Here is a 26061-nt window from a genome sequence, read left to right as displayed (position 1 = left end):
TACCCAGAAACGCCAAGTCCTATCCCAGAGATGTTCGCACATCTCTGTTTGCTGCTGCATTTTTAACAATAGCTAAACAATGGAACTAGTGTAGATGCCCATCAACAGACATGTGGCCAAAGAAAATTTGTTACATTTTCATCCATAAATAAAATAAAATTCCAATGAAATAGAAGTAGAAATCATGTTAAAAGGAATACGCCAGACCCAGAAAGATAAATACTGCATGCTTTCTTTCATATATGGAATCTACATTTAGATTTGTATTTCTCTGTATGTGTTTGGAAAGAATTTGTATAGAACTTATGTTATTTCTTTTTTAAAAATTATTTATTTATTATGTATACAGAAGAGGGTGCCAGATCTCATTACAGATGGTTGTGATCCACCATGTGGGTGCAGGGAATTGAACTCAGGACCTCTGGACGAGCAGTCAGTACTCTTAATCTCTGAACCATCTCTCCAGCCCCTCATGTTATTTCTTCCTTAAATATTTGGTAGGATTCACCAGTGAACAAATACGTGCCTGAAACCTTCTTTACAGCAGTAAGTTTTTGGCCATGAGATTTTAAGCAAAAATGTGATTTCTTTAGATAGATAGAAGACTGTTCAAGTTATCTATTTCTGTTTGATCCTCTGTATTTAAAAAATAAGTTGTTAATCTCTTAACCCACTTTTGTGCTGCTAAAACAGAAAGCCACAAACTGGTGAAATTATAAAGAATAGAAATGTATTCTCTCAGTTGTAAGCTGGGGGGGTCCACGCTGAAAACACGAGGCTCTGATGGAAAACTTCTTACTGGGTCCTCACACGGCAGAAATCAGGAGGGCAAAAGAGTAGAGTCTGTGTCCAGGCTGTGAGGGAAAGGAGTAGTAGAGTCTGTGTCCCCAGGGGGCAGAAGAGCAGGAGAGAGGGTGTGCTTCCTCAGTCACTTTGATAGAGGCATATCTTCCTAACACCATTGCCTTGTCGGTTAACTTTCTGATATTTGTATTTTGAGGGAATGTATTCAAGCCATAATAGTCCATTTAATTGAAGCCGTCAATTTATAGACATTAAAATGTTTTACAAATGTATTACCCTTTTAGTATCTTTGGAATTTGGGATTTGTTACCTCTTTCATTCTCAGCATTGATAGTTTGTACCTTCTCCCCACCCCTAACCCCCCATTTTCCTATAACTTCCTAGACTGTGAAGGATTCTGCCCTTAATGAGGATCCCACAGCCTACCTCTGCTCCCTGGCCTGGTGTGCATCATACTGAAGTTTCTTAACCAAGTTTCTAGGGTTTCCTAGGATGTCCACAATAAGTCCATGTCCCGATATTAAATAAAAAATCGAGTTTGAAGATACGAACATAAGCTGGGTGAGATGGTCTGTACCTTTAATCCCAGCACTGGGGAGGCAGAAGCAGGCAGATCTCTCTGAGTTTGAGACCAGCCTGGTCTACATAGTGAGTTCCAAAACCTCCAGGGGCACATAGAAAATTTGTCTCAAAACAAACAAACAAAAGAAAGAAAGGAAGTAAAAAAAAAAAAAAACAACCCAAAACCAAAGATAGGACATAATTTCATCCAAGTCTAGAAATTTCCCCCTTTTGGAGATCAGTTCATATCAGATATGTATAAATAACCTAAAATCTATTGCATAAGATTTTAATTTTATTTTTATTTATAATATTTTTATATTTTACATACCAACCACAGATCCCCCTCTCATCCCTCCTCCTACTCTGACCCAACCCTCAATCCCTCCTCAAAAAGGGTAAGTCCTCCCATGGGGAGTCAGCAAAGCCTGGTACATTCAGTTGAGGCAGGACCAAGCCTCTCCCCCCTGCATCAAGACTGAGCAAGGTGTCCAACCACAGGTAATGGGATCCGGAAAGCCAACTCCTGCACCAGGGATAGATCCTGATCCCGTTGCCAGGAGCCCTCAAACAGACCCAGCTACACAACTGTCTCCTGTATGCAGAGGGCCTCGGAAGCAGATGCAAAGATCCTCAACCAAGCACCAGGCCGAGCTCGGGAGTGCAGTTGAAGAGAGGGAAGAGGGATTCTATGAGCAAGGGGGATCAAGATCATGATGGGGAAATCTATGGAGACAACTGAACTAAGCTCAAAGGAACTCACGAACTTTTTAGAACAACAGCTGTGGAGCCTGCATGCATACTGGAGATTTTAATTTTAATATTGACTTAATATGATAAGTTGCTCGGTGCTCACCCTAGAGATTCCGATTCATTTTGTCTGAGGTAAGACCTGAATAAAAATATTTTTACAGCCTCCTTGAGATCTGACACAAGATAAGGATTGAAGCTACTGGAGTGGATGACCTTATAAAGGCTCTTCAGTGCAGCCCCTGCCCGGGACTGGGACTATAGGTGGGCTTGTGCTGCCCTCTAGTGCCCTGCGGAGGTTCTCTCGTTTCAAGGTGCCTAATGATTTCAATGGGTACTGGATTGTGTGCAATGCATTAGCAAAGATGTTCGTGTGAGAAAGTGGTCATGGATCTCTGTCCCCAGAACCTTAGACCATCTCAGGTGTCACTACTGTTTCTCGAATGTGAGACGCAGTCATATCTTTCCAAAGGCTTTCTTGGGAGACAACACTGGCACCCATGGTGTGTCTGCTCAGTTTTCTTTACAAGGCTATGTGACCCACAGCACCTCTGAGCTTACAGCCATGAACAGCTTCCTGGAGAAACCTGATGACGATAATTGTGGCACTGCCCTGACAATGGAAACAGTCTGACTTCCGCACGTTTCCTAGAAACAAGTGAGTAAGGGTCCTTTACTGTGCCGTGGACACCCAGAGTCCACAGAGGCATGTCATAGGCGTCAGCTACCTTGTTTCCTGTTCAGACATGAGACAGGACAGACGTGATGATGCATACACTCATGACTAAAAATGGCCTAGTGTGTCCACCGCTTGATGGCGCCTTTGTTCAGGAACTCAGCTCCCACCGTGCTCTCCTGCTGACAAGCCCCAAATTAGCAAAGAAACCTATGCTGGAGGGTACTCTGCAAACACACATTTTTCCCTAGTACGGGGTTCCGGCTCCTCCGCCCCGAGAGAGAGCAGCAGTGCCCAGGGAGTCAGTGGAGAGGAGTGTGCAGCGGCAAGTCTTGGTGGCGTGGCGAGCTCACAGCAGCTGTGGGTCAGCCGTGCAGTAGATGGTGCCCTAGTGGGAGCAGGTGCAAGGGTTATAGAATTTGCTGATATTTGCCTGGGTAAGAAGTTGGGACGTAAAGCCCAAGACCTGCCATTGTAGCCTAGAGGGCAGCAGACGCAAGGGTTACAGAATTTGCTGATTTTTGCCTGGGTAAGAAGTTGGGACTAAAGCCCAAGACCTGCCATTGTAGCCTAGAGGGCAGCAGACGCCGTCAATGGAATGTATTAAAACACCACGAGGTGTGCTGGAGGAGAGTGTCTGCAGTCCTGGAATTTAGGAGCTTGAGGAGCATCTCTTGAACCCAGGAGTTCAAGGCTGGCTTGGGTGACTTATTAAGACCCTGTCTCAAAAATAAAATAAAAGAAAATATAAAAGTTATACAGATTGACTATCTGAAGGGTTTGAGATCAGAAGCATTTTGGATTTTTAGATATATTTGCACATACGTAAGTCTACCATGAAGTCACTTAAGTTTCATCAAAACCTCATAGATGTAGATTCAAGGCTGTTTAATGCACCTGTCACGTGAGATTAGATATGGAATTTTCCATGTGTGGTATCATGTAGAATTTTTAGAAAGTCAGATTTTGGAACCTCTTGAGTTTCAGAGTAGGGATTCTCAACAGTAAAAGGAATCTACTACTTTTAGGCCCGTGGACCTGCTGCTAAAGCGTTGACATGCTGATCGTATGAAGTGTGTGTCACTGGGGCCAAAACACCTGACAGACAAGAGGGTGAGATTTATCTTGGCTTATTTACAGTTTCCATTTTCGTAGTGGGAAGCGTGGCAGAGTGACTTAGCCTGTGGCAGTGGGAACACGAGGCAGTGGCTGTTCCCATGGTGGTGGGCCAAGAAGTAGAGAAGGGGAACTGACCAAGATCTCTAACCTGCAAAGGCCTGCCCTGGGGGAGCACTTCTGCCAGCTAGACCCCTCTTGAGGGCTCCAGAGCCTTCCAGAGTCAAAATATGAGCCTGTGGGATTATTCCAGACTCCATATCGCTTTCCACTTGGCTTTCAGTAACCTGACATTTAGTACTCTTGGTTTGAAGAGATTCTCTCATTCCTATCTCATTTTGATATCTGCAAATTCACAAAGGATGTTGAAATGGCTCAATCCCATCTCATATTCACATGGAAACTTTCCCTAAATAATCTTTCATTTAAAACTTGATTTTGTTTTGCAGATAAGAGACATTTAAGGAAAACTTTCACTGATGCATTGATCAAATAATTTCCAGAATATTCTTCCTTGTAACTAGTTTAAAAAAAAGTCCTCATAGCCACAATTTTTAAAATTTTGCTATGATATACTTAGCATAAAATAAACACCATTTTAACAACTTTTCTTGGTATTTATTTACTTATTATATTATTTGGTGCTGGGGATCAAGCCAAAGCTTTACACCTACTGGACAAAGAGTCTTTCACTGAGCTTTGTGCCCATACCTTACTCATTTCTAAGAGGATTGTTCAGAAGCATGACGGGCATTCCAATGTAAGTGTCATCAACACTGTTAATTTCCAGAACAAGAGTGTCCCTGGTAAACACTGTTTCATACTTTCTCGGTGCCTGGAAAGGATGACTCTTGCTTCAAATGAGTTAGTCTTGCCTTTGAGACTAGTCTTTTTAAGTGTCCTGTGAATAAGCAAGCAATGCAATTATTATCTACCTATCTACCTTTTGGTACTCAGGGTAATCACATATCAAATACTTACCATGTCTGATTGACGGAGGGCTGGATGCTGGAGTAAGGACCAAATAGCCTTTTCAGATGCTTTGAACCAAGACCACTCTTAATCAAAACAAGACTTTCTCAAGGAAGTTGTTGGAGACATACTGTCCTGTCACTAAGGGCCATGAAGTTGACATTAATGTGTCAATCAGTGGGCATAGGAAGGGTAAGTATTGGGGTTGAACGGGGGAAATCTTGCTATGCCTAAGGGTGTTCAGATTTTCATAAACACTGTTTCATTCAATATTGTAACCATAGTGGTTTCAACCAAAGATTCCCAAGTTTGTAGCCCTTGATAAAAGTCTTGCCAGTAAGCTATCTAAAGGGATAAGCCAGGTGCTGCAAGATCTGCAGAGACAATTGTAAAGAATCGAGCCTTGGATGGAGCTTTCAAAGTTAAGTCTTATTCATGTGCTTCCATGAAAGGTGCTGCTTATATCATCCACCCATTTCAAGATAGACTACACAGCCTAGCATAAGTCCTTTAATTTTCAGAACTATATAGGATGGCAGCCAGATAGGTTTTTATTGTTTTGTTTTGTTTTCTCCCAACCTATTTTACATGATCTTCTTCCTAAACCTTTCAATACTATCAGTCATTGCCTGTGGCATTAAAATGATGCTTTTAAGATTTAACAGTGTAATTCCTGCCCAACCCTGTTGTATGATTTTTAGTTATCTCCCCAGTAGACAATGTAGTTCATGGATTCCTCTGACTTAGCCTGTCTTGTTTAAAATGTATGTAGTGTGCATAAGAACTCAGTTATCTGGAGACAATTGCCAGACTGTGGAATTAACAAAGAACTGAGCTGTCACAGTACAGGGAGTAGGGAAGCATGAAGGGGTATATGCCCCCTGTGACTGGGACATGTAGTGGATAGTCATTCCAGCTTTGATCTGGAAGTTCCAACCCCCATTGAGACTTCGGCAACTGTCACGCCTGCAAGGTGGGGCCAAGGGAGGCGCCTGGAGACCCAAGATCTGGATGAGCGAGCACTCTCTCTGTGCTGGGACCCTGGACGGTGGAGGTGGGCCAAGCAGAGCTCCAGAGAACACTGCTGGACTGCGGATACACCTTCCCCAGACCCCGCGACCTACCTATCCCTTAATTTGTAAGTTACGCCATTAAATAAATCTCCTTTTAACTTCGTGGAGTGGCCTTAATAATTTCACCAATAGGGACATCTTTTGTCACAGGCTCTGCAGCCTATATAGACAACTGACACCATTATCTCAATGATGAGTCACCACATGACTTTATCCAAGATAGATGAAGGTTTGCAGTTCTATGGCCGCTTTGTGGAACAGGAGGGCTTTGTGAGGTAGTTTGGTGGCCTGGGTTTATCTTCTGTGAGGCAAAGAGTCGGACTCTAGAATTCAGAGGCATTGCATTCTAACACTCTGGAAGCCTGGGAGAGGGATGACTAAGGAAGTCCAATGATGTCGAGCCCTACTTTTATTCTGTGGGATGTGGGATACCCATTATATACTTATGGATCTCTATTCATTATTGCATTATTTATTTGGCATATTAAAAGGAACCGTCAAGGATTAAGGTTGGGAGCTAACAAGGTAGGGAAATACTGTGACCAGGCCTGAATATGTTGTTTATAAGAAGTTTATTCCCTCACCATCTCTTGGTTATCTTACCCCTTGATTTTTTTAAAATGAGGATTTCTTCACTGGATCCCAGATCAGCTCTGATTTGAGTGATTACCTTGGTTGGTGGACATTTAGGACCTTTGATAACTGAAGCCCTTTGGTTACTCGTATTGCCCATCATTTACTCTGTCCCACCTTTCTTCTTGCCTCATGGACCACAGAACTTGTCCATGAAATGGGATGGAAGGTATAGCATATGGAAGACCCTCCAATTGAATCAGGAGTAAGAAGAGAAGGACAAGGGTGCTGAGCTGGGAAGGGAAGGTAGGGGAGATTAAAGATGGAATACAGAAAAAGATTAGGGGACAATTCTGGATTTTGTTTCACTTTAGACATGAAAAAAGTTGGTGTTTCCACTTCATATTCTAATTTTTTCTCTTTCAAGTGTTACGGAAGAGTCAAACAAAGGCCTAGAGACAGAACACCAAGAGGTAAATCCCAGTTTCTTTGACTCCCTACCTCTGTGGGTGAGGTTTCCACAGATCCCGACCCTCCATCATGACTGGCACAAGAAGCCAGGTGTTTCCAACCCTTGAAGACTGGGCTATATTAATCAGTGACAACTAAAGACTTATGTAGGCGGGAAAGAGACGAGACGTACTCCATCTTCTGTCTGGCCTTCCCGAGATAAAGTACAAGGATGTGGAGCCAATGTCCTTAATTCTGTCATTTGCGAGTTTTAATGCCCTGTAGAAGCCGTGTTACCTCCATGTTTGTTCTCTACAAAATGGGCACTAATGGCGTGGTTGTGAAGAGCAAATGAAATTGGGTACAGGGCAGTACAGCAAATTGTTGTACACAGAGCATTTACTCTTGGGGTTATGGGTCACCCACCCTTCAAAAGCCTTCAGCTTCTTCTTCTTGTTTCTCAAGACAGAGTTTCATTGTTTTCTATAGTCCTGGCTGTCCTGAATCTCACTCTGTAGAGCAGGCTGGCCTTGAACTCAGAGTTCCACCTGCCTCTGCCTCCTGAGTGCTGGGGTTAAAGGTGCGTGCCACCACCAGCAGCTGCCTTTAGCTTGTAGGTTACCCCCCCAACCTTCCATTCTGTCTAACCCTGTGTCCTCCTCCTTCAGTTAAGAGAACGTCCAAGGAAGAAGCCGAGAAGCTGCAGAAGCTGCTCTCTATCATGAAAAGGTAACTCTTGCTCTCTGTGGTCTTCCAACTCCCAGCCTGGCTTGACTGGGCAAAAGATGAGAATGGGGGTGTTGAGGAGAGAGAGAGAGAGAGAGAGAGAGAGAGAGAGAGAGAGAGAGAGAGAGAGAGAGAGAGAGAGACCATGGAGCGTATCAGTCCAAGTTGAGAAGCCCACCAGGGCAGAGAGGGTTCATACGTGTCTCAAGAGGGAAGAGCCACCCATTTTACTCCGGGGTCCCTAGTGGTTCTGCATTTCAGGGTTAACTCGTGCTGGCATTGCTCTGTATGAGACAAGTGGTTCACTCAAGAGAATAGGTTTGGCATAAAGAAGCCATTACTGTCCCATCTCTTTCCAGCTACAGCCTTTCTAGGGTAGAGGAGCTCTGGGTCTGGCTGAATTCTGCTGACACACATATCTCCTCTGAAGGCCTCTTTTCATAAGGCCAGTTTCTGGGATACCCTCAGCCAATCATCTATATTCTCCCTTAGGACTTCTATAGAATGGGATTGATTCCTAATAGATACTGGGGGCAGCAGCAGGAACATCCACAGTTCTTAGAATGAGGACCTCATTCCTCACCGTTTGGATATACTGTTTACCAGGCACCAAGTTTCTCAGCCCCTGCCCGCCCGCCCCTATAACTGATTCAGGCTTGACGTGGTGGTGTCCTTGGTGGTGCCTGTCAGCTAATCACTTGGTACCTCTTATCTGCCTGGTTCTTTTCTTCTAGTTCAGCTTCTCGATAAGGCTGGCAGAAAACCGACCCAGGTTTCCAGTCCTCTCTGAGGGCTGTACCTCTGAGAGGTTGTCTGAGACCTTTCCCCAGACTCTCAGCTCAACCCCAGACCTTCCCAACTGAAGTTTTCCCAGGAAGAAAAGCAGAGTGATTAAACATCAGGAGGTATAGGCCCAGGACTTGTAGGACGAGGGAAGAAAATCAATCTTCACCCACTTCTGAGGAGGCAGGTGCCATGCTGTCTTTAACAGTTACCATTTTCCTTCCCAGCCAGGGCTGGCTTCCTCAGGAAGGAAGTGTCCGGCGGCTCCTGTGCTCAGAGCCTTCCTGCTCAATTTGCAATGCTATGGCCATGGAAATCCAGCAGTTGCTGGGGATAGAAAACAAAATGGCCTCTCCTGTCTCACTGAGAGCCTCACAGAGCTTTCCTTGCCTGGAGGCCCTGCCTTCCTCGAAAGCGGAGCTTGACAAGAGCCCAGAGCTCTGTTCCCAACACTCCAGAGATGTTTCACAGGCATCCAGCCTCACGCCGTCACAATCAACAGACCAGAAATCTTCCACTCAGTCAGCTGCCCCATCAACTGGTGATTCCAACGTGCAATATTACTGTCCGGATCCACCGCAAAAGCAGGAACCTCAAGGGTCAAACGTGTCCCGGGATGCAGGCTCTCTGTCTTCTTCAAGTGTGGAAGAACCCGGGGTTCCTGCAAACCAGCAAAAGAGGAGAAAGAGAACCAAGAAGTTTGTCCTGAAGGACCAAGGTCAGCAGCCCTTTGAGTACTACATTTCTTCTTTTTCCCAGGACCCAGAGCTTCCTGAACCTGAAACAATACCCTATGACCTCATATTCCCATCACCGGCTGTTCCTATGTCCCAAAGGCCCCGAGGTGCCTGTGAGTATAGGGAAATATGCATTTTCACCCTGAAGTTTTCCTTGATCTGTGGAGGAGTTCCTGGGGGCATCTTGTAGCACACACCACTTCGCCACTTCCCTTTTTTTTTTTTTTTCGAGACAGGGTTTCTCTGTGTAGTTTTGGTGCCTGTCCTGGATCTCACTTTGTAGACCAGGCTGGTCTCGAACTCACAGAGATCTGCCTCCCGAGTGCTGGGATTAAAGGCGTGCACTACCACCTCCTGGCCATTTCCCATATATGTATATTTAGATTTATTTATTTATTATGTACACAGTGTTCTGCCTGCATGCCAGAAGAGGGCGCCAGATCTCATTACAGATGGTTGTGAGCCACCATGCGGTTGCTCGGAATTGAACTCAGGACCTCTAGAAGAACAGCCAGTGCTCTTAAACCACTGAGCCATCTCTCCAGCCCCCCATTTCCCATATTTTCAAAGCCCAGAAACCCAACAACTGACAACCACTGAAGGACGGCCTACTATCCTCTTGACTCTAGCACCCATAGAAGGCCACTACAGAGTAGATTCCAACTCTATTCCATGGCCTGGGTTCTACTCTTTCCTTCTTTTAGCTTTTATTTCAATAGCCTTTATACATGGCCTTGAAGGAGTTTGGGGGGTGTGGTCACACTGAAACACCAGTGGCCTTCTCTAGGTCTCTTTCTGTAGTTTATCTTCTGCACAATGGGTTTTGAGTCTGCCTTTAGAGATCTTTCCACAACAGGGCCATTATGGCCCTTTCTTATTCAGTTACTCCTTTATTTCTGTATTGCCTAAAATTTTCTACACTTCAGTTATTACCAGCTTCTTCCCCACGTTCTCAAACTTGGGCATTTCCATTGACAACCCAGAAGGTCCCAGTTCTGGCCAAGTGTGAAGTCTTATGACACCCGTGAATATGGCAGTGGTGGCCTCAGGGGGGCTTGCCACTCATCCAGAGAGCTCTGTAGATGCAGAGAGCCACATAACGTATAAACCCTGAGATGTGTTAGAACCTGTCTCGTCAGATCCAGGGATCTCCCTGATGAAGGCCTTTTCTGACCTCAAGAGGGGAGCAGCCTTGTCCTGGAGTGTGCCTGCCGGAGCTCTACCTCCAGCAGAGGTTGAAACAGCAGGCTGACTTGTTGTTGCTGGAACCGGTCCCTAAAGATCCAGCAGTCTATCGGGCTGCTTCTAGCCCCTGCTGAGCAGCAGCTCCTGCCCTAAGCAGCACAAACCCAATCTTTAGCGAGTTTTTCTCAGCCAGAACTCTAGCAGCCCTTGAGAATGATGACCTATACTGATCTATTGCAGCAATAGGGCCAATTGGCAGTTGGCTGATTAGACCAAAACATGGTGGCAGAGCCCACAGACTACACGTAGGAAGATCTGCAAGGGCACCATCCCCGCCTCCATAATTTCTGAGACTGAAAAGCACTGTCTACAGTATTCCAGGAGCTCCAACAGGGACTTGGTTCTGCTCTTCCCTGGAAAACAAGTCTGAGACACATAGATAGTAGTCAGCGCCCTACTTAGATCAGACTGCTGAACACTGACAGGTTTTGACCAGCAGTAGGAGACTCTGGCTCTAGGCTGCTCAAGCTTGCTTTCCTGACAGGGCTGCCTGCTGTTTTGTGGCTCTCTCTGGGCTATTACCACGGCAATCCTAGCCAATACACAATCACAGAGATGAGGCCTGAGCCCATTAGAATCTTTGATTCAGTCTTACCTTAATAGTGGCATACTAAATCCCGGTCGTGTGTTCAAAGTGCCAGTACACCATATGCAGAGATGTATTCCAGGCTAAAGTATAACTGAGGACATGATCCTGTTAAGCAAAGCACTTATCATTCCCAAACTAAATTTTTACCTCAAAAAGAAATTTCTAGTAATAAATTTGGAAAAGTCCCATTCAGACAGGAGGACAGGGAGCACTTTTTGGCCAAAGAGTATCTCCACACAGGAGACCTTTGGGAATCTAAACAAGCAAAGGAAAACACCGATCCAAGACTCCTATCCCACCAGGATCCCCACGTTCCTAGAGTGGGCCTGCTTGAAAGAAGAATTTTGAGCTAAACTAAAGACAGTAGAGTAGAGCCAAGGGCACCCTGGACTGAGCAGATGCCCTAGGTCCTGCCCACTGAGCCGCTGACATCTCAGAGTCCAGTTGGGACACACTGGAGACCCAGGTTCTTTGTGTGTAGCTGGGGGCCACAGTGAATAATCCAACCCGAAGGTCCCCTGGACCCCTTAGACCAGAGTGAAGCCCAGTCCTTACCTAAGCAGGGAAAACAGAGGACCCAGTGGAATCACAGAGCACAAATAGACACTTTGCTGAGGCTCATGGGCCAGTAGAGGATTTCTAAGAAGAACCCCAGGGCTGTTTGGCTTCTGGCTGCCCCTTTAGGACCTTTCTCAGGTAGAATTTTAGTTTAAGCAAGTTGCCTTCAGTGAGGAGGGACTGGTAAGACTATGAGTGGAGAGCAGCATCTCTATCCACTAGGCTTTCGGTTCCATGCCGACCCTTTTACCACTTCCTCCACTGGCTCCCAGAGCATCCTTCAGGATTCCCTGGGGCAGATGGAAATGATCCGCACAGCTCTTAGGGCAAACCAAATTATCTCACCCAAGGGTTCTTGGGAATGCTCAGCCTAGGGTACCCAGCTCTTACAAGGCCAGACCTTAAAATGCCAACTTATTGGGCCAACATCTGATGGCCCAGTATTTTCGAGTCCAATATTCAAAGGGGCTTCATTTTTTAAACAGAAAAATTTCAAGGTGGAATTCTTTCAGGCCATGTTGCAGGGGTGAAACTTGGTAGGGCTGAGAGTTGGAGGGTCTGATGGGGGAGACGATACTCACTGGAGTTCCACCTTTCCAGCACCCCCAGACGCTGATGCGGAAAATAAGATGACGTTCTTTTCACACTGGGTCAACCCCGAGGTGAAATGCAACAGGCTGGAGGAACCCTTTGTCCTGTCTAAGTCTGAAACAGAGGCCAAACCCAAGATTAAGGAGCCAGAGAAGAGTCAAACTCCCATCAGAGCCAACACAGAGAAGACTACAAAAGACCCAAAAGCCAAGCCTCTCGGTGCCAAGAAGAACATTTGACTTTCCTCGACTCCTACAGTGCCTGCACAGCTCCAGCGAAACCCACGTCAGCCCAACCAACCCTGGGCCTCATGGTTACTTCCACAGCTGCTTCAAAAATTGTCCACCATTGATTTGTATCACCCAGCTAGGAAACCACCGTCAGATCTCCTCTTTCCTCAGCAGAAGGCACTGGTTAGCACAGACAGGATAACCATTTCAAGCCACAAGAGTTTGTGGATTCCCAACGCTCTGCACCTTCCCCAGCTAAGGCTGTCAATCATCATTTCCACTGCCGTGCAAGTGAGGCATGGTATTCTCCAAATATACTCTGTACCTATGAGCCGAGCGCCGCTTGTATTTTCTTTTGTTTTCCTTGCTGAATGTGATAAAGTAGCAAATGCTCTTCCTGTGGTCTAGGTGCTCAAGTCTGCCTTTCGTTTTGATGGGATAGCTTTCTACAGAACTCCTGTGGGTAGAGGGACCTGGGCCGAGCAGGAAGGGCCCTTGTTTAAGATACACTAAAAGTATAGATGAGGCTTGAATTCCCGTAAGAAATGAGCGACCTAGCTTTTCCTTTAAAAATGTTCAGTTTATCTCTATGTTGACCGATCCCTTTCACAACTTACTTATTCTGTCGCTCCACCCAAATTGACGCTTCATGTACTTCAGAAACTCAATAAATTAGCTTCGAGGTGAGACAGAAAGAAAAGAAGGAATGGAGGAAGGAGAGGAAAGAAAGGAAGAGAAAAGAAGAGACAATCCAGTGAGCACAGGGCACTAGGAAGCAGCAGCCAGTGTGGTGGGAGGGAAGCGTGAGAGTGTAGTACCTGGAAGCCAGGGAAGGAAACAGTTCAAGCAGAAAATTATCAGCCCATTGAAGAGCAGCCAATCCAGAGTGTGAGATGAGAACTTGGCGCTGCCCTGTCACACTGAGAGATATAGAGACCCTTCACGATCTGGGACCATTAGTCTCACAGAACAGATAAGACTTGCAGTGGATGGACAGGAAAGTGATTGGTGATAACACATATAATTAAGCTTCCGAGGGCCTTTGTTCCACGGAAGCACAGTTGAAGAGGTGTGGGGTCCACGAAGGCGGCTTTGCTGTGTTTTGTATTTACTGAGTTCAGTGCAAGGGGCGGTGAGGTAGGGGTCAACTGCCTCCTGGGTTGGTCTTTGTGTGTTTTTAGAGATAGAAAACAGTTCTGCTGGGCAGTGATGGTGCATGCCTTTAATCCCAGCACTTGGGAGGAAGAGGCAGGTGGATCTCTGTGAGTTAGAGACCAGCCTGGTCTACAGAGTGAGTTCCAGAACAGCCAAGGCTACACAGAAAAACCCTGTCTCAAAAAGCCAAAAGAAAACAAAACAAACAAACAAACAAAAAACACCATAAAACAAAAAGAAACCCACAACCAAACAGTTCATTGGCAGTTGATGGCAAAGATAGTCAAGAGAGATAAACTGATTATTTGAGAAGCAAGTGAAGAACTTCTAGAAGGAGCAAGAATAAGCACCCATACTGAAGAGTAGCTAACATGACATTTTACATGGTGTTATTAATGAAGTTTACAAGTGAGTGTGGGTAGAGATGAAGAGGGAGGAGGGAGGGAGCTGGGAAAGAGCCTTGGCTTTAAGGGGGAAGAGTGATTGAAGAGCCGGAGGTGAAGGTTTTTGGAGGTTACTGTTTGGAGAAACTGTCTGTCTGTAACTGAGGAGTTGGAGGCCGTGAGACCCCAGGTGGGTAGGAAAGATGGTGGAGCTGCTGATCACAGGTGTGAAGCAGGTGCTCTGAAACTGGGAGCAGCAAGAGCGATCTCAGAGAAAGCCCCTAATTCGTGGAGCGGGATCCAGGAGGAGCAGGGACTCGAGACAGAGACACAGGGCGGGGACATCCTACGCTCAGCATGGATCAGTGAGGACTTGGAAGTGGACCAGGGGATGAAAATGGGGAGGCAGAGAGGAAAAGGGGCCACTCTTAAATACATGGGATGGATCCCTGTGGGCCACTGTGTTCCTCAGAAGGCAGCATGTCTGATGCGTGTGGCTAGCTTACCTCGGAGGAGAGCTGAAGCAAAGGCAGGAAGCACCGGGCTTCCATGTAATGTGGTATGAGGCAGGGGTAGGGGACCTTGGTTCATAAGGAAACCCAGGACCTGTCACCACCTCATCAGGCCAAGAGGAAGTGGTAATGGGAGCTGCTTCCTCTCCTAGGACCCCAGTGTTTAGCACAATGTGTTCACTGCTAGCAGGATGCAGAAAATGCAGGTGGGAAAAAAGTGTGGATGTGTGTGTCATCCCTTCTCTCGATGGTGATTCTGTGCCTAAAGGAAGGAAGATCAGCCCTTAGTTGATCCTCAAAGCTGAGAAACACAAGGCCCAGGCTCGCTGAGCCAACACTTGCCAGGTGTTTTCCTGAAGCATCCCCAAAGATCAGCGGGCCTTCCAACAGGCATCCTCTCTGCCCGCTGGAAGCTAGGCAGAAATCCACAGAGCGGGAGTGGGGTGGGGTGGAGGGGTTGGGGGTGGTTTGAGGGAGGCCTTCCCGAAGGGAGTTGACTGGCTCAGGTGGGAACCCGAGTTAATACGCACTTACGATGGAGTGGGTTCTTCCCATGCCCTCCTGCACACTGTTAACTGGTTCCTGTTTCATGGCCAAACCAGGCAACTGATCCCTAACAGTTCTTATTTTATTTTATTTTATTTCTTTTTCATAGAATTATTTTGATCACACTCTTTCCCCTCCCCCAACTTCTTCCAGATCCTCACTACCCACATATTGCTACCCATAAATTTATGATACCCGTAAATCAGGGCACCACTCAACCCTCTGCCATGGTGCTTAACAAAGAGACCCACAGCTGCATAATATGGAGGGAATGCGAGCCTTTGTAGCACTCACGCTTAAATGGGATATTTTTATTAAAACCCCTCCCTCAAGGCTCAGGGATCTATGTAGAAGAGGAAGTGGAAAGGACTGTAAGAACCAGAGGTGCTGGATAACTTCAAAGAAACATTGTCTTCCCCACAAACTCTTAACCTTTTCACCAGCCCCACCTGACTCTATCCCAGAAGGGAGGTCCTAAGGCATGCAGAGTCCAGGAGTGAATGTGGGACGTTTCATGCCCTAGCTTTGCTCAGCCTTATCGCGACAGCCTCTAGCCTGCCAGCAGCTGGGATACCCTGAGCAGAGGCAGAAATGCCTGCCCCGGCCCTGTTCAACATCTCAGCTGGTGGGCAATCAGACTCTAGGGCTCCTAATCCGCTTATCCCCTCAAACTGTCCATGTGCTCTGTGTACAGCAGCTAGCTCCCAGGTTCTCCTCTGAATCTCACGTTTTAACAACCTCACCCTTTAACATACCTCTCCATTGCCACCTCAGCTTACTTTTGCCTAACCAAGCTGAGTCCCAGGAAAGATGTTAATGGATGATCATAGCTCGCAAAAATATTCATATTATGGGGCCTTAACTTTGAAAAAGCTGTTTAAGATTTCCAGGAAAACTGATGGGAAAATAGGAAGTTCCCATTAACCCTTTCCTGCCCTGGAAGTTTCCTTTATTATTGCATCGTGTGTTAGTGTGGTATCTTTCTTTCTTACAGCTGAGGAACCAATATTGATGAATTACTAATGTCCACCTTGTACATTACAGTTCATTTTTGTTTTCTAAGCTCACTGGCTATTGATTTAAACATCTTTACAAAGACAGTGATTGGTTCAGCAAAACAGGGAGCAAATGGCACCAAATAGACCAAAGGTGCAGGTGCAGGTGGTGGGAAGGGAAGGGGCAGGAATCCACTTAGGAAATCTGGTAACCTTGGAACTGGCAGAGGAGAGGAAGGGAGCTGCTTGCCTGAGTGAGAATTCCTAAGCGGCTGAAATGGTGAAAGGAGAGCTCCAGGAGACCTTGGGGTGGTTGGTGAGTGGGACACCAGCAAGCCTTTCCTTTGTAGAGGACTGGGAGGAGCCCCACTTGGCTGCAGACTCAGGAGCCTCACAGCTGGATGTGAGGGATGGAGATAGCCCCACTATAAAGCATCAAACATCACGGAAAACACACACAGCAATGTCTTTATACATTCTCTGGAGAAGTCTCCATGTATTTTTAACCCCAGACCAAGGACCATACAGGCCATGTCGAAGCTCTTTATCTAGCTTTTGCCCAGGACGTCACCACGTTGGCCAAGCGCTCTTGTGACTTTCATACTGCAGGCTTGGCTATGAAGTCATGGTGTCTCCTTGACTTTTTTGGTTTTGTCTTGTTTTAAGAAAAAGTCTTGGTACGTAGGCTGATCTCTAACTCACGGTGGCCCTGACTGCGATGCTGTCATCCTGATTAGGCTGAGTGGAAGCTGTGGCTCATGTATTAATACCACCTACCTTGAGTCACTCCCGCTGAGCAGAGGTTTTTATTTGCATTATACATGCTATGGTTTCCTTTTTTTTTCTTTCTTTCTTTCTGTCTTTCTTTCTTTCTTCCTTCCTTCCTTCCTTCCTTCCTTCCTTTCTTCCTTCCTTTCTTTCTTCCTTCTTCTAATCTCTAAATTTTTTTATTATAATTTTTTCATTCTTGAGAATTTCACACAATGAAATATCATATTCACCTTTGTCTTAGGGTTTCTATTGCTGTGAAGAGACACTATGACCACAGCAACTCTTACAAAGGAAAACATTTAATTGGGGTGGCTTACAGTTTCAGAGGTTTAGCCCATTATCATCACGGTGGGACATGGCAGTGTGCAGGCAGACGTGGTGCTGGAGAAGGATCTGAGAGTTCTACATCTTGATCCACTAGCGGCAGAAGGAGAATGTGTGACACACTGGGTGTAGCTTGAGCATAGGAGACCTCAAACTCCACCCCGACAGCGACACACTTCCTCCAACAAGGCCACACCTCCTAATAGTGCCACTCCCTATGAGCTTATGGGGGACAATTACATTGAAACTACCACAACCCTCAATTTGCCCCTCCAGCTCTCACTTATACCCCTAATATATCCTCTCTCAACTTCATATCTTTTTTTTTTTTAATTTGGTAACCCACTAAGTCCCATTAGTGTTGCCTGTATGTGCGTGGGTGTGGGGCCATCCAGCAGAGCACGGGAAACCTAGCAATGGCCACAGCCTCAAAAAATAATGATTCCCCTTCCCCAGCAGCTAGTGACCACCAATAGCTCCTCAGTAAGGGGTGGGGCCTGGAGATCATCACCCCCATCTCCACCAGGATTTTGGCTGGCTTGATCTTGAGCAGGTAGCCACAGCTGCAGTGAACTCATGATGTGAGCCACGCCTGGTCTAGAGGGCAGCACTCCACAGCACTCTTCCCCATCCTCTGCCTTCCATCCACTCCATCTCCTCTTCTGCAATGTTTCTGAGCCTTGGTGCCTGCGGAGTGAATACAGATGTCCCGTCTAGGGATGAGTACTCAGTCTCTTATTTCCGCACGTGGACCAGTTGTGAGTCTCTGCTTTGACTGACGTCCACCGCAAAGGCAGTTCCTTTGATCAAGGTCAATAGCAGCCAGGGCCCGTGGGTACAAACATCAATATTCAGAGTGCAATTTGGCAACATGACGGTATTAGTTATTATTATTGGTTATTATTATATTTGGCGTATACTTACTTTTCTGTTGCTGTGATAAAATACCCCAACAAAAGGCAACGTAGGGGAGAAATGGTTTATTTGGGCTTATATTTCCAGGAAGATGCGGTCCATCACAACAGGAAAGGCGCGGCAGCAGGAGCGCGAGGCAGGCCTGGTTGTCAGGAGTCTGGCTGGTCACAGTTCATTCACACAGGTGAAACCCAGAGAGAGAACCGGAAGCAGGGCCAGGTTATAAAACGGCAAAGACCACCCCCGGTGACCTACATCCTCCAGCAAGACTCTCACTCCTGAAGGTGCCATAGTGTTCTCAAACAGTCCACCAGTTGGGGACCAAGTGTTCAAATACACAGACCTATGGGGAGCATCTCAAGTCACAACAGTGACCCCCTTCACAAAATGAAGGCTCCACCCAGTGCCCATGGCCTCCCTAGCTGTGGGCTTTTTTTAAACTTCATTTATTTTAATGTGTGTGCATGTTTGGCTTCATGTGTGTCTGTGTACCATGTATGTGTCTGGTGCGCAGAGGCCAGAGAGAATCATTCTGAGGATGTGGTCACTCGTTGGAGTCTCATGCTCCACTAGATGTCCCCCACCCCAATACAGGCAACACTAACTGGATGTAGTGGGTTGTTGTTGTTTTTTTTTTTTTTTTTAAAGCCATGAAGTTAGGAGAGGCACTTGCTGGAGGGGATAAAAGGGGTTGGTATGGTCATATTTGTGTGTATGTATGAAATTCTCAAAAATAAAAATATTTTCAAGCTAGACATGATACTGAAGAGGTAGAGTCAGGTAGATTCCTGGGACTCTCTAGTCCACCATCAGCCTCCTTTAACTGGCAGACTCCAAGCTGACAACAAGATGCTGTCTCAAGAAAAATGACATCTGAGGTTGATGTCTGGGCTCCACATGCATTGGCACACACCTGGTGTACTCACACGTACACACACAAAGAAATTTATAGCACTAAATTATTAGAAAAGATTAAAAAACAATAATCCCTATCACTAAAGTTAGAAAAAATAAATTCTACACAAAGCAAGCCAATAAAACGAGGTAATAAAGAGGAAAACCAACTGAAAGTAGAAAAAAAAAAACAACAGAAAAACGTCATTGAAAAATCTGGTTCCTTGAAACAATAAAACTCTAATCATATCTCCTGAGGGGGTGAAATTTGCCAACATGAGGAACAGAAGAGAAGACATTGCTGTAGGTGCCATAGGAATTAAGGAACAGGAGTGCTGCAGAGTTGTGCCTGGCACTGGAGAGCTTGCCTGGAGCAGACAGCGTCTGCAGGCTGTAGTGTAGCACAGTTCACTCTCTTCCTGGTAACCCGAATGCTCTCTGTTGGTTAAAGAAATTAAAGCTGATGTCAGTAGCCTTTTCATGAACACACACTAGCCCAGATGCCACAGCTCAGTGATGGATTCTACCTAGAACCATGGGAAACACTGCTAACACACACACTTTTCTAGAAAACAGAAGATCAGGAACACTTCCCAAATAATGTTTTGAAAGCAGGCAGGCATGGGATAGGGTCTCCTGTATCCAAAACTCTTCAATTTGTTCTCTGGCAGATTTTTAGGACAAAGGCAAAAAGCGGCCCCATTCTTTGCCCAAAATATCACAAGAACTGTCTCTAGGCAACTTACTAATAGTCCTCCCTTTGAAACCGGTTGAACTGGGTCCTCACAATTTACACTGCCCTCAGCAGCACTGTCTTCCAGGCTCATGCTAGGATGCCTCATTAAACCCCTCTTAAAGCTTCAACTACTTTTCCAAAGTCCCGAAGTCCACATTCCACCAACAAGCAGCATGGTCAGGCCTGTCACAGGAATACCCGGCTCCGGGTACCAACTTCTGTCTTAGTTGTGTTCCATTGCTGTGAAGAGACACCATGACCAAGACAACTCTTACAAAAGGAAGCGTTTAATTGGGGGCTTGATTACAGTTTCCGAGGGTTAGTGCATTGTCATTGTAGGGAGCATGGTGGTAGGCATGGCAGGCATGGGGCTGGGGAGTAGCTGCGAGCTACATCCAGATCCAGATCCAGAGAGAGAGAGAGAAAGAGAGAGAGAGAGAGAGAGAGACTGACTGACTGACTGACTGACTGACTGGGCCTGGCATGGACACCTGCCCACCGCCCCCAGTGACACATTTCCTCCAACAAGGTCACACCTCCTAATCTTTCTAATCCTTTCAAACAGTCCCACTCCCTGGTGACTAAGCATTCAACTATATGAGCCTCTGGGGGCCGTTCTCATTCAAACCACCACACTGTGTATCCCATATCATCCTTGAGGTTGGACTTCCCTCTTTGTCTCAGTCTTCTAAGCACTAGGAGATGCTCACCACCATTCCCAGCTCCACTTCGTCTTCTGAGGTCAGACTTACTCTGATAGTCAAACACAAACAAATAGATAAAATACACATTATTGTCACTCATAAATGCAGAAACCAAAAATCCTCAACAAAATATTAGTAAGTCCAGCTTTTCAATATATAAAATAAGACCAAAATGGAATTATTCCAGGAGCTTAATGCTAAATCAAATTTTTGAAAAATCAGTGTAGATTACCATAACAGTATAAAGAAGAAAAATTACATGATCATAACAATAAAGAAAAGATATCTAATAAAATTCAACATCTACTCAAGATTTTTTTTTAAAAAGTAACTTAAAAAATAACTTCTCATTAAACAAGACATAGAAGGACACATCAGCAACCTGACAAAGGACATTTATGAGAAGTCTACTAATATAATGTCTTTACAAACTGTATAATCAGGCTTCATAAGTTAATCCAGACACAGAATTCAGAAAAAGACAACAAAGCAATGAAGCAGAATGAAGAGATTATAAGGGAAATCACAAATAGCTGCTACAAATTAAAAATAGAATTCACTGGAGACAGAATCTTTTTCCCTCAAAGTGTACTGGGATAGCTGGAAATACAGAAGAAACTAACAACAACAACAACAACAACAACAAAATGAAAGTGTGAGATGAGATGTCCTACAGAAGGATGTCCTACAGAAGGATGTCCTACAGAAGGATGTCCTACAGAAGGATGGCCTACAGAAGAAGGATGGCCTACAGAAGGATGATCTACAGAGCAAATTTCATCTTCCTTTGCCATTTGCATTTTGTACTATGGACATGTACACCGACTTTTCTCTTAAAAAAAAATCAACATTAGACTGGACACCATTAGTTAGGCACACACCGTTAATCCCAGCACTTCAGAGGCAGAGGCAGGCAGATCTCTGTGACTTCAAAGCTAACCTGATCTACCTGGTGAGTTTCAGGCCAGCCAGAACTGTAGAGTGAGGCCCTGTCTCACCGGTGCTAGTGACTAACATAAAGCAAATGCAAGACCCTCCAGCCAGGAGCTCTATTGCTCCTCCTTTACCCTTTCTCCACATCTGCATACCTACTACCACCAGATCCTCTGTTACAGAGAACCAGCATTTCTCACCACCAAGTAAACTCTGGGGCCCGTTCCTCACTGTCCTGGATTTGTTAGAGTTTTCTTTCCCATTTGGAACAGTTCTCATTCCTAAAACCTGTAGTTTTAGACTAAACTCCAATTTGCTATCCCAGGAGTCTTGTCTGACCCTGCTGATCCCATTGGAACATTCTCTGAAGTTTTTTATTTTTGTTTGTTTGTTTGGTTTTTTTTGGAGGTGGTGGTGGGTATGTGTGTGTAGCCTTGAACTCATTGGCACAGCAAAAGACTTTCTGAACAGAACACTGTGCAATAGGATGGTCCTTCTGTACACTGTGATATATGTTGCTCTCATTGGTTAATAAAAAGCTAATAGATGGGTAGCTGGGCAGGAAGGCCAAACTGAGAATGTGGGAAGGAGAAGGGTGGAGTCAGAAGTTGCCAGCCAGACTTAGAGGAAGCAATATGAGGCTGTCATACTGAGAAAAGGTACCAAGCCACATGGCTAAACATAGATAAGAATTATGGGTTAATTTAGGTGTAAGAGCTAGTTAGTAATAAGCCTGAGCTACCAGCCAAGCATTTATAATTTATATTAAGCTTCCGAGTGATTATTTGAGAGCAGTTGTAGGACACAGGAAAACTTCAGATTACAACACTGTTAGCATAGGCACCCAAATCGACAATAAATGAGACCTCATGAAACTGAGAAGCTTCTGCACGGCAAAGGACAACATCATTTGTACAAAGCAACAATGGGAAAAGATTTTTTTTTAACCACCTACACATCCAATAGAGAGTGAATATCCAAAATACATAAAGAGCTAAAAACGAAACAAGGTAAGACAAAACGAAACAAAAAACCAACCTATATATCAAGAAAACAAGCAACCCAATTATAAAAATGAGGTACAGATCTAAACAGAATTCTCAATAGAGAAAACACAAATGGCTGAGAAACACTTTAAGAAACATTCAACATCCTTAGCCATCAGGGAAAGGCAAATCAAAAGGACTTTGAGATTCCATCTTACACCTGTCAGAACAGTTTGGATGGTGAGGATGTGGAGCAAGGGGAACAGCCACACATTGCTGGTGAGAGTGCCAACTTGTACAGCCACCCTGGAAATTAGTGTGGGAGTTCCTCAGAAACTTGGGAATTGATCTTCCACAAGATCCCCCTACATTACTCTTGAGCATACACCCAAGGATTCTCCATCCTCCCACAGAAACACTTGCTCAACCATGTTCATTGCTGCTCTATTCATAATAGCCAGAGAAAACAACCTAGGCATCCCTCAACAGAAGAATGGATAAAGAAACTGTGAAACATTTACATAATGGAGCATTACTCAGCCATCAAAAAAATGACATCATCTGGTGGCCCGTGTTGCCACCAAAGACCACACAGATGCTCAGGGTCTAGGCTACAACATGAAACCACATTGGTATCTGAGGGCTGTGCCACTGCAGGGGCCATGCCGGTTTGAGTGACCAGTACTGTCACCTGGGGCCATGGTGTCATTTGGACCAGGACTGCTGCTGAGGGCCATGTCTAGGTCCATGACCTTACTGGGTCCATGACCCTATTGCAGCCAGGGTCTGTGTTGATGTCTGTAGCTCTTGACACCATGAAGGCCATGCCAATGTCAGGGGTCCACATTGGTGCACCACATTGGTGTCCAAGGGCCATGCTGCCACCATAGCCATATAATGAGTGGCCTGCACTGTCACCTAGGGCCATGGAGACATCAGGCCTGGGCTGTTGCCTAGGGCCATGTCTGGTTCCATGATCCTGCTGCAGCTGAGGTCTGTGTTGATGTCCATGGCCCATGCTACCACAGCAGATCATAGGAACATACGTGTTGAAGTCTGAAGCCTGTGATGAGCTGTCCTCACCCTTCATTGGCCCTGGGATAGCTGCCCCTGCCCCTGAATACTGAATGCTGCAGCAGGAGAGCTGGTCCCACCTCTCGAGGGAGAGCTGAACCCCTGCACTCAGGAAAGATGGCCCGACCCCTCACCACAGGTGTGCACCTCACCTGCGCAGCACACTAGAGCTGTTGAAACGGATGCAGATGAGCCAGCCCTGAGGGCATGAGAGCAGGAGAGGTGACCCTGGGCCCCCCTTTGTCTGCCATGTGGTGGCATGGGTGAGGGAAAGATGCCCCAGCCCCTCCCCTGGCTGCCTGGGGCAGGTGAGAGAGCCGGCCCTGGGGTCACAAGTGTGGGAGAACTAGTCCTGCCCCTCACCAGGCACAGCACACCAGAGAGGGAGCCCTGCCCTCCATCTGGGTAGCACACTAGAGCTGCCCCCGAGGACGTGAGAGCAGGAGAGCTGATCCTGCCCCATACCTCATATGCCCCCTAGCGCAATCGGGGGAATGACCCCTGCACCTCGCCTGGGCAAAACAGTGGAGCTGTCTCTGGTGGTGTGTGTGGGTGAGCAGAACCCGAGGACCGAGAGCGGGACAACTGGCCCTGGTCCTTGCTGCAGGCTGCATTGGGTGAGCCAGCCCAGGTGGTGACAGTGAGGGAATGCTGGTGGCTGACCAACCCAGCTACCACCCGGCCCAGAACCAGGGCTGTGAGTTAGCCCAGTACAACATCCACCTCATCTATGACCTGCAGATCCAAAACAGCAGGACCTCCATGACACAGGACAACAACAGGATGTCCAAGAAGAGCCCCAGTGAAGGCCCAGTATCAGTGGTGTAGCAGAAGCCAGAGGACTTGAGCCAGACCAATGACCCGTGGCAATGAATATTTGCAAGTAAAGATGAGTGGACTAAGGGGTGAACTGTGTGACTCAACAGCTCTCATGACGAGATTCTTCTGTTTTTGTGTTTGTTTGGTTTTGGGATTTTCTTTTAAATTTTGTTTTGTTTGGGGCTTTTTTTGGGGCGGGTGTTGCAAGGGCAGAGGGCAGAAGCAAGGGGACAAGGAGATAAGTGGGATCAGGATGCATGATGTGAAATCCACAGAAAATCAATAAAGTTAAAAGAAGTTTTAAAAAATGACGTCATGAAAATTGCAGGCAAATAGATGGAACTAGAAAAAATTATACTGAGTGAGGTATCCTAGACCCCAAAAGACAAATACGGTATGTATTCACTTATATGTAGATATTAGCTGTTAAGTCAATGATCTCCAAGCTACAGTTCGTAAGACCACAGATGGTAGGTATAGAATAAGGGACAAGAGGGAACAGATAGAGCTTATTAGGAAATAGAAATAGAATAGATAGATATGGGTGGATGGGGGAGGGGCTTGAATGGGAGGATCAAGTGGGGAGGGGGAGGGGAGCGGGCTGTGGGAGGGAATTCAGGGAGAGATGGCTAAAATTAATGGATATTTTGAGGGGTAGTGTGGAAACCTAATACAGTAGAAACTTCCATATATATATATATATATATATATATATATATATATATATATATATATGTGATCTAAATGAAATTGCCAAATATTGGGGGAGACAGAACCCCAACTGGCCGATTCTTGCTACCAAACAAAGCTTCCAGTACCAGGATTGGGTTACATCTAAAGGGCCCCATGGGAATCCCCAAACAGTCTAGGATGTTGCCAAGACAATGGGTTGCCATCCACAAACTGACAGCAAAGCCCCATTGCTGAAGACAACACCTGCACAGCTCACTGAAGATGCAGATGTCGGGCTGGTGCCTCCATAGAGCCTTCACCCCTGTGTTCCAGCATCTTTGTGCTCTGAATGCCGTCAAAAGAGAAATGTAAACACCAAGTCAGCCACAAGCCCTCTGTCTACACTGGTGTAGTACCTGCAAGATCTGCTGGTGCAGCGATGGAGTAAAGCTTGTGGGAGTGTCCACCCAATAGCTGGTCTGACTTAAGGCCCACTCCATGAGACGGGACCCTTACACAACACTGCATGGATGACCAAGAACCTGAGACCAGTTAGCCCAGGGACCTAAGGTAAAACCAAATAATACTGATCTAAAAAAAGAGAAAAAGTGCAATGATGAAATGACTCTTAATGACATTTTGCTATACTCACAGATCAGTGCCTTGCTCAGCCATCGTAAGAGAAGCTTCCTCCTGCAGCAGAAGGAAACAAACATGGAAACCCACAGCCAGACATTATGTAGAGGGTGAGAGACCTTGGAACACTCAGCCCTAAATGGTAGGTCTCCATCAAATCCCTCCCCTCGGGGATCAGGGACTCCCTCCGAAGAGGATGTGGAAAGAGTGTAAGAGCCAGAGGGGCAGAGGACACCAAGGAAACAAGGCCCTCTACATCAACCTGAGCAAGGCTCATAGGAACTCACAGACACAGACAGAGTGCACAGGGCCTGCGCAGGTCTGCACCAGGTCCTCCCTGCATACATTATGGCCTCCAGTCTAGTGTTTTATGGGATTCCTGAGTATGTGAACAAGTAGGTCTCTGACTCTTGTGCCCTCTCTTGAACTCTTTTCTTTCTGTTGGTTTGTCTTGTCCAACGTCGATGTGATATTTATTACATATATTATATATCTCATTACATTTAACTTTGTGGGGTTTTTTTGCTTGTTTTTTTTTTTTTTTTTTTTCCAAGACAAGGTTTCTCTGTGTA

The 26061-nt window shown here is 45.9% G+C and overlaps 1 protein-coding gene across 3 annotated transcripts; it reads left to right on the top strand.

Moving 5' to 3' along the window:
- Window positions 1-6287: 6287 nt before the first annotated feature.
- Spata31f3 (SPATA31 subfamily F member 3) lies at window positions 6288-12770 on the top strand. 3 transcript variants are annotated; one of them, XM_059254175.1, is made up of 5 exons: window positions 6288-6477; window positions 6953-7008; window positions 7651-7704; window positions 8712-9202; window positions 12214-12770. In XM_059254175.1, exons 1-5 carry the CDS (start codon window positions 6343-6345, stop codon window positions 12441-12443), a joined length of 966 nt encoding a protein of 321 aa, XP_059110158.1. In that variant the 5' UTR covers window positions 6288-6342; the 3' UTR covers window positions 12444-12770. The 3 variants fall into 3 exon arrangements, with proteins under 3 accessions (XP_059110158.1, XP_059110159.1, XP_059110157.1); XM_059254176.1 differs by having other exon boundaries at window positions 6288-6498; window positions 6953-6998; window positions 7644-7704; XM_059254174.1 differs by lacking the exon at window positions 6288-6477 and having other exon boundaries at window positions 6933-6998; window positions 7644-7704.
- The last annotated feature ends 13291 nt before the right edge of the window (window positions 12771-26061 follow it).

This window comes from Peromyscus eremicus, chromosome 2, assembly GCF_949786415.1.
Source record: "Peromyscus eremicus chromosome 2, PerEre_H2_v1, whole genome shotgun sequence".
NCBI lineage: Eukaryota > Metazoa > Chordata > Mammalia > Rodentia > Cricetidae > Peromyscus > Peromyscus eremicus.
This window is presented reverse-complemented; position numbering and strand designations above follow the sequence as displayed.